The sequence below is a fragment of the Garra rufa genome, chromosome 17 (assembly GCF_049309525.1).
Source record: "Garra rufa chromosome 17, GarRuf1.0, whole genome shotgun sequence".
NCBI lineage: Eukaryota > Metazoa > Chordata > Actinopteri > Cypriniformes > Cyprinidae > Garra > Garra rufa.
In genome coordinates this window covers 45,479,860-45,490,207 of record NC_133377.1, presented here as the reverse complement: position 1 = coordinate 45,490,207, position 10,348 = coordinate 45,479,860, and the positions used below count along the sequence as shown (strand labels likewise).

The 10,348-nt window shown below is 34.2% G+C and overlaps 1 protein-coding gene across 1 annotated transcript; it reads right to left on the bottom strand.

Moving 5' to 3' along the window:
* Positions 1–16: 16 nt before the first annotated feature.
* Positions 17–5,997, bottom strand: ctss1 (cathepsin S, ortholog 1). The gene is made up of 5 exons (XM_073822521.1): positions 5,746–5,997; positions 4,613–4,837; positions 1,548–1,713; positions 1,345–1,450; positions 17–975 (listed from the first exon to the last, which is right to left on the bottom strand). The coding sequence occupies exons 1-5, from the start codon at positions 5,923–5,925 to the stop codon at positions 864–866; spliced, it is 789 nt and encodes a 262-aa protein (XP_073678622.1). The 5' UTR covers positions 5,926–5,997; the 3' UTR covers positions 17–863.
* Positions 5,998–10,348: the final 4,351 nt, after the last annotated feature.

The window sequence follows — 10,348 nt, the reverse complement described above, 5'->3', positions numbered from 1 at the left end:
ACATTTATACCAACAGTACATTATAAGCAAAATAATGAATAATAATATTATAAAAATGATTATACATACAATATTATACAATTTTATTTACCATTCTACTTTTTCACATAAAATTATGAATCTTTAATTTCAGTGTTTAAGTTATATATGGGTCAAAGACGAATAAGAGTAATACTGCTTTAAATTATTGTTTTTTCAATTTAATCACATTTTTGTTTTTGTTTTTATTTATTTAAAAAATAAATATAAATTTCCCCCTAATTTAATGAAGACACCCCCTTAAATGTCATTCAGTGTAACAATCTTGTCAGACATATTTACAACAAAAATCTATTTGACATATTAAAAGATTAATTACTTTCACCCCAAATACTAATGAGTTGTAATTCTACATTTTTCAAATTTGCCACTATCCTAGGTTTTGCCCATTTGTCAGATTTTTTTTACTAATTTAATATAAAATGTAATACGCTCCCTTATTCTTTTATATATTTTATTATGTACAAGTCAGAATAAGCATGTTGAATTTTTACATACATATTGTGTTGCACTGAATGACAATGTAACATTATTTCAACCAAATTTTGACATTTTATTCTCCAAAAACGTATTTGAAACCTTAAAAGTAGACACTTTACTTGCATTTATCAAATGTAAAATCACTTTTGTAAATTTCTTTTGATTTGGACAATTTAATGTCTTCGACCCATATATTTCCACTAATATCAAATGCAAATGGTAATTTTAAAGTTGTGTTTTGCTTTTGTTGAGAATTTGGGCTGTGACGGAAACTAAAGACTGTTTCAGAAAATTAATATGTATTGAGTAAGATATTTGCCACTCCAATGTCTCAGGCAGGAAGCTCAGATGTGGTCGGAAGAGATGGTTGGGTAAATGGCGAAGCTGGATATTCCACACATGTTTTTATTTCGTGCCAGGCGCATAAAGCCTTTTTCACCCCACGCCGTTCCCCAGCTGGGAGACAGATAGACAGAATTATTGACCTAAAATCATCAATCATCATTTCATATTTTCAACACTAGAGGGCATTAGAGCTCACACATAAAAACAGCAACTTACAGCTGCTAAAGCTTACTGAGTTACATTAATATATATTATGAAATAGTATATTTAAAAAATATGAATGTTATAATAAAATAATTATTAATACTTTAATAATTGAGAACAAATATACAATATTATATTTATATTTCATACAAATATAGTATAAATAATAATATTAATTAATATTATATAAAATAATAAAATATTATAATGTCAAAATAACCTCTGTTTTAAAGTCATAACTGTCACATAGTATTTCTTTATCAAGTGAAAATCAACCTGTTTTTAACCAGCCAGTAATCTTGACCGTTTTCTGAGCCGTAACCCACAACTAGAACTGCGTGATTGATCAGTCCAGAGCTGCACTTCGGATCGCTGTAGATTCCTGAACACACACACATGTATCATTTAGAATAAACATACATTTGTGTGGGCTCAACACAGATAGACAGGTGTGTGTGATTTATTTTTATATGTCTCACCACTTCTGTATCTGTGGAAGGAAGCAAGTTTGGCATTGACACCGACGGACACGGGTCCGATGTTAGCAATGGCATTCTGCAGCGCTGCTTCATTGTGACGTGGAAGAATCCGGAAACCTGAGCAATATCCGGCTCTTCCCGTCACAGAGTATCGACATGCACCCTGCTACAAACGTCACAAAAACATCACAACATTACACTAACATCACAAAAACATTACAAAGTCTAGAGATTACAACAACATCACCGCAACATCACAACATTACAACTACATAAAGTTGCAACGTCACAAAAAAGCCACTGCAGTGTCATATCACAACAATGCCACTACAACATCACAAGAACCTAATGTCACAAAAATGCCACTACGTCACAACAACCCCACTAAAACGTCACAACACACCACTACAACGTCACAATAATGGCACTACAACATCACTACAATATTTACAACAACTCCTGTACAACGTCACAATAATGGCACTATAACGTCACAATAATACAACTACAACGTCAACTACAACGTCAACATCACAGCGACACCATAATAATAGCACTACAACATTGCAACACCACTACAATGTCACAATAATGGCACTACAATGTCAACATCACAACAACGCCACAATAATGGCACTACAACATTACAACAACCCCACTACAACGTCACAATAATGGCACAACAGCGTCAACATCACAACAACGCCACAATAATGGCACTACAACGTCACTACAACATTACAACAACACCACTACAACGTCACAATAATGGCACTACAACATCACTACAATATTTACAACAACTCCTGTACAACGTCACAATAATGGCACTATAACGTCACAATAATACAACTACAACGTCAACTACAACGTCAACATCACAGCGACACCATAATAATGGCACTACAACATTGCAACACCACTACAATGTCACAATAATGGCACTACAATGTCAACATCACAACAACGCCACAATAATGGCACTACAACATTACAACAACACCACTACAACGTCACAATAATGGCACAACAGCGTCAACATCACAACAACGCCACAATAATGGCACTACAACGTCACTACAACATTACAACAACCCCACCACAACATCACAATAATGGCACTACAACGTCACTACAACAACACCACTACAACATCACAATAATGGCACTATAACGCCACAATAATGGCACTACATCATTACATCAACGCCACTACAACGTCACAATAATGGCACTACAACATTACAACAACGCCACTACAACGTCACAATAATGGCACTACAATGTCAACATCACAACAACGCCACAATAATGGCACTACAACATTACAACAACACCACTACAACGTCACAATAATGGCACTACAACGTCAACATCACAACAATGACACAATAATGGCACTACAACGTCACTACAACATTACAACAACACCACTACAACGTCACAATAATGGCACTACAACGTCAACATCACAACAACGTCACAATAATGGCACTACAACGTCAACATCACAACAACGCCACAATAATGGCACTACAACGTCACTACAACATTACAACAACCCCACCACAACATCACAATAATGGCACTACAACGTCACTACAACAACACCACTACAACATCACAATAATGGCACTATAACGCCACAATAATGGCACTACATCATTACATCAACGCCACTACAACGTCACAATAATGGCACTACAACATTACAACAACGCCACTACAACGTCACAATAATGGCACTACAATGTCAACATCACAACAACGCCACAATAATGGCACTACAACATTACAACAACACCACTACAACGTCACAATAATGGCACTACAACGTCACTACAACATTACAACAACACCACTACAACGTCACAATAATGGCACTACAACGTCAACATCACAACAATGACACAATAATGGCACTACAGCATTACAACAATCCCACTACAACGTCACAATAATGGCACTACAACGTCAACATCACAACAACGACACAATAATGGCACTACAGCATTACAACAACCCCACTACAACGTCACAATAATGGCACTACAACGTCAACATCACAACAACGACACAATAATGGCACTACAACATTACAACAACCCCACTACAACGTCACAATAATGGCACTACGTCAACATCACAACAACGCCACAATAATGGCACTACAACGTCACTACAACATTACAACAACCCCACCACAACATCACAATAATGGCACTACAACGTCACTACAACATTACAACAACACCACTACAACAACATCACAATAATGGCACTACAACGTCACTACAAGATTACAACAACCCCACTACAATGTCACAATAATGGCACTACAACGTCAACATCACAACAATGACACAATAATGGCACTACAACGTCACTACAACATTACAACAACGCCACTACAACGTCACAATAATGGCACTACAATGTCAACATCACAACAACGCCACAATAATGGCACTACAACATCACTACAACATTACAACAACGCCACTACAACGTCACGATAATGGCACTACAACGTCAACATCACAGCGACGCCACAATAATGGCACTACAACATTACAACAACACCACTACAACGTCACAATAATGGTACTACAACGTCAACATCACCACAATAATGGCACTACAACGTCACTACAACATTACAACAACGCCACTACAACGTCACAATAATGGCACTACAACGTCAACATCACAGCGACGCCACAATAATGGCACTACAACATTACAACAACGCCACTACAACGTCACAATAATGGCACTACAACGTCTCTACAATGCCACTGCAACATCACAACAACGTCACTGCGTTATTACAACATCACAATAATGGCACTACAACGTCACAACAATGGCACTACAATGGCACTACAATGTCACAACAATGGAAATACAACGCCACAACCTTACTACGTCACAACAATGCCACTACGTCACAACAACGGCACTACATTATTACGTTACAATAATAGCAGTACAACCTCAAAACAACGTAACTAAAATGTCACAACAACGCCACTACAATGTGTTGTGTTAACGTTCTGAGGTACCTTGTGTTCATACGGGTAGAAGGTGTTGGAGTCGATGCCTTTGTTCTGGATGATGTAGAGAAAGGCTCTGCTCAGATATCCACCTCTGCAGCCACGGTTCCCCAAACTCACACTGCAGTCCAGCAGGTTCTGCGGACTCAGTGGGACCAGAGAGCCAGTTCTCCTCTTCATCTGACCCTCCAGAGCACCGACGGCACTGAATGCCCAGCATGAGCCACATGGGCCCTGAAACGCACATAATAAAATATAAAATACACACATTATATTATAGAAAATATTTGCTTTCCATTTATAAAAAAATTATAACTAAAATAATTATTAATAATATAAAAATGATAAAAAAAAAATGTTACAAACTGTAACGCCAGGCCAGCAGAGGTAGCCCTTACCCACACTGACTGTTGCTGCTCACTCTGCTGCCTCTATGGTGTCAACCATTTAAGGGAGACCATGCCAAACAGACGGTGCGAAGTATTGTTTTGCTCTTGCGGACCTTACCAAGCGTTTTTCCATGTCTCCTAGCCTTGTTGTTTTTTCTAGCCATAGTTCTGTTTTAGTTTCTTAGTCTAGCCCTAGTTTTCCCTGTTTCCTTGTTTTGTTTCATTGTTTGTTTCTTTGTTACTTTGGACTGCCCTTTTGGTTTTGACCTACGCCTGTCTTGACCACGTCTGTCAATAAAGCTGCATTTGGATTTATTCACGCTGTTCCAGAGTCCTATCGTAACACAAATATGCGTATAGAAAATATAATAAATTAAAAATATTACATTTTTTCCATAAAAATATTAATATAATTAAATTAATTATTACAAATATTATAAAAATGTTAATAAACATAAAATCTATTTAAATTTATGAAAATGTGAATATTAAAATAATTATTAGTAATGTAAAAATGATAAATCTAAAAAATATTCTATAAAAATTTTAAAATTATAATATAATATGTTGTAATATTAATATTATAATGTATGTAGCACACACACACACACACACACACACACACACACACACACACACACACACACACACACACACACACAGACACACACACACACACACACACACACACACACACACACACACACACACACACACACACACACACACACACACACACACACACACACACACCTGGTTCTGGACGGGACTGACCATCCCGTGCTCCGTCCAGTTGACTTTTGGTGGGAGGGAATGGTGTGATGGAGGCGAGAATGTTACGTTGGCATCGCGAAAATCTGTCTCCAGTAAACCATTCAACTGATTGACCTCGTCTGCAGTCTGAACACATAGAAGATACAAGATACAGTACATTTACCTAAAATGTAAAAATAATTGAGAGTTTTTAGAAAATAAATCTGCTAATTGGGTCAAAAATAAAATTGTTTCCCCTTTGAATCAAATTAATGTTTTGTTTCTATTTTAAAATTATATTTAATCTGACATTTTTATGATTTAATATTAGTAGGTGTTTTATTCGATTGTTTATATTTTTAATTTTTTTCATTTGTCATTTTCGTCATTTCGTTGATAAGTGTTTTTATGTAGATTGTTTTAATTTAAAATTATTTATTTCAATTTTAGAATTTAATGTTTTAATTTTTAGCTTATATTGATATTTGTACCGGAAAACAAGAGACAAAAATTTTGAGTACATCACTTTTTGATGTTTTATGAGAAATATAGTTTTCAGCTAAAATCTCTGCCAATGTGAAGCTGGTTCACTCTACACTATTTGACTTATCTAAGACCATTTACTGTCTGCCTAAATTGGGACATACCTCAATCTGAAAAACGGCTTGCTGAATTACCATTTAAATAATATTTTTCAAATCAGCAACAAAATCTAACTCTTCCATAGCTTTAAATAGCATATATTTCAGGTTGGCATGTATGAGTCTCATAAGTGTTTCTATGGTAACTGAAATTTCTAACAGCAGTTCATTGACATGATTGGCTTGTTTATTTAGGAGGCGGACTTCCTTTGGCCATATTTGGTGTTTGATGAAATGTTTCTGTATATCCAGTTTGGCAGAGTAATGAGGAATGATTGTGTGTGGTAAAGTACCATGTCGCTGAGCTGGTTCAGTCCCAGAGTGTATGAGTGCAGACCAACGGCCGTCTCTTCATTATGTTTCACAACATCCAGAAGATTCTGCTCCCAAATGCCTCTCCTGTGATGCTCCTCTCTCTATAACACAACACACACAAAACACAAAATAGACATGCTCACTGACTGATGCATATGCACACACCAAACCACACAGCTCTGTCTCAGTCTACCTTTATGTGACTTATAACCAGTTAGCGGTTGTAGAAAATTATTTTTTTAAAGAAAGAACTAGATGCTTTAAATCAAGATACTACAGACAAAACTTACAGTTTTATCCCTGTCTATATTCTGAAGGTTTTTACTAAGGGATTTCATTCACACTGATTTATACAAAATTGTATTCCTAAAAACATGGTAAAAATGCAAGTTTTTAAAAGCAAATGAGTTTTGTCTTTACTTCAGCAGCACTCACATACACCAAAACTTAGTGTTTTATTCTTATCTATATTCTGAAAGTTTTTACTGAGGGTTTTGTTCATATTTCATTTACACTGATTTATACATCATTTTATTCCTAAAATATGGTAAAAATGCAGTTTTTTTCAAAGCGAATGAGTTTTATCTCTACTTCAGCAGCACTTACATACACCAAAACTTAGAGTTTTATTCCTGTCTATATTCTGAAGGTTTTTACTGAGGGTTTTGTTCATATTTCATTCACACTGATTTATACATCATTTTATTCCTAAAACATGGTAAAAATGCAGTTTTTTTCAAAGCGAATGAGTTTTATCTCTACATCAGCAGCACTTTCATACACCAAAACTTAGAGTTTTATTCCTGTCTATATTCTGAAGGTTTTTACTGAGGGTTTTGTTGATATTTCATTCACACTGATTTAGACAACATATTATTTCTAAAACATGGTAAAAATGCATTTTTTTTTCCAAAGCAAATTAGTTTTATCTCTACATCAGCAGCACTTACATGCACCAAAACTTAAGAGTTTTATTCCTGTCTATATTCTGAAGGTTTTTACTGAGGGTTTTGTTGATATTTCATTCACACTGATTTAGACAACATATTATTCCTAAAAACATGGTAAAAATGCAAGTTTTTAAAAGCAAATGAGTTTTGTCTTTACTTCAGCAGCACTCACATACACCAAAACTTAGTGTTTTATTCTTATCTATATTCTGAAGGTTTTTACTGAGGGTTTTGTTGATATTTCATTCACACTGATTTAGACAACATATTATTTCTAAAACATGGTAAAAATGCATTTTTTTTTCAAAGCGAATGAGTTTTATCTCTACTTCAGCAGCACTTACATACGAATAAACTTAGAGTTTTATTCCTAGCAATATTCTGAAGGTTTTTACTGAAGGGTTTATTACTGTGATTAATCATCTGGGTGTAGTATAGTAATAACTGTTAGTGAACATATTTACTCTACTCACCTGTATTGTTCTGCACTAATGGCATTGAATTTGATACACTAGTAAACTAGATATCAACAAGCAGAATTACATTTTCTACTTTGTAGTCACTTATATCTGAAATAATCAGCTTTTGGACAGACAAATTCTGAAGTTTTCACACATTTCCCCTCGCTAAACTAAAGGCAAGACACAGGTGTTTATTTTTAAAAAAGAGACACTGCTTTACACAAAAAGGGTTAAGAAATAATAATCATAAAATAAACATTACAAATGCATTAGAAGTAAAAATACAAAAAAAAAAGTAAAAAATATATTTAAAAAATTAATTTAAATGTTTTAAAAGAATTAAAAAGTGAACTGCGTTTGGTCACTTCGCATGACAGCCAGGCCAGTTTTTTCCTGTCTAAGTGGGCGGTTCTTCACAGGTCTGTGTCAGTGCACAACATGCAACAGCTGGCTTTACGTGACGGTTACAGTTCCCAGAACAGATTAAACCGGGCCAATCACAGTCCTGCGTGCTTCCATTTTATTTAATCATTTCACAGCACCACTTGAGCTGATTGCGTCTGCATTCCAGGAGCAATCCTCAGCGCTTATGGGTTTAAATGATCATGTTTTTAATGGCAAATATGAGGTGACATTTGAGCATCAGTCAACTGCTCAGCCGGAGTGCCGCAAACACCATTCTGCTGATTTCAGTTCAGTGGGTCAAACGGCAAACAGCCCAACAACCAGAGACTGATTAATCGTGTGTGTGTGTGTGTGTGTGTGTGTGTGTGTGTGTGTGTTTGCACTCACTGTGTTTCTGTAGGTCTTGTTGTGTTGAGATTTCCAGGCCATCCACTGATCAGTCAAATGTCTGATCTCAGAACAGACCAGTGACACACACAGCAGAACCAGAACAAACCTGATCGACAACATACCTACACACACACAAATCTGTTTATATTAATAGATATGGGAGACACTTTTTTATCCAAAGTGACTTACATTGCATTAAAGTAAAAACATGCACACATTTATTCAGTTTATGCATTCTCTGGGAATTGAACCCATGACTCTGCCGTTGTAAGCGCTGTGCTCTACGATTATAAAAATTGCTATTATATTTATTAATATTTTAAATCAGATGCAATTTTGTGTGTGTTCATATATATATATATATTTATTTATTTATTTATATATTTTTTTATTTATTTTAGTGAGTTTTATTTTAGTTGTTTTTATTTTAAAATGATTGATTATTTTCATACATTTGTTTTAGTAAATTTAGTGAAGTTCAAACTAAACTTTAGAAGTTAAAGTTTTTAGTAAGGGATTTTATTTTATTTATTTAATTTCAAAAGTATTTACTTTAATTTGACATTTTTATGAATTAGGACATTTTGTAAGTGTTTTTTTATGTAAGTTTGTTTTTAATTACTAGGTGTTTTATTTTGATCATTTATCATTTAAAATCATTTAAGCTTTACATTTTAAGATTTCATTTACGCAAGTGTTTTTTCTTTGTAGTTTTCAAATTGCATATATTTGTTAAATTCACATTTTTACGATGTTTAGTGTTTTATTGTGATTATTTTGTATTTTACAATGATTTTACTTTGATATTTTTATGATAGAATTGATTTTAGTACATTTGGTTACGTAAATTTACTTTGAAACAAATTCAGTGTATTACTTGATATTTCTTAGTAATTATTTGTATAATTTACTAGTTATTTCTGAGTGAAAATGGTTTCTACACCATTTTATTCAGCATGCTAATTAAATAATAACCATATTCACTACTCTACTGACTCTATAATAAGAAATAGCAAATAACACATATTGAATTAAACATGAAATTTTGAAATACAAATATTGAAACAGTATTTTTTTTGTACATACTAGTTGTTTTAGTTTTATTTACAACTTTAAAATATCTTTTTGTGCTATGGTATGTTTTATTACAGTCAGAAAGAAACAGATCACACACATATACATTTATTGTGTGATGTATTTTATAAGAGGTTTTCCCTCATCTGCAAAACATTTCTACTACATTAGATGTTAAGAAGACATTTAGAAAATGTCTTTCAGATATTTCTGATTTCGAGTGCATGTAAAATGCTTTCTTTCAGGTGTTTGTTCAGAAATCAAGTGTTCAAATAGATGGTAAACACAGTCTGAAAAAGGCAATGTAACGCAGAAGAGTGAAAGTGTTGTTAATGTTGGATCTTACCAGCGTCTGATGATGATGAAG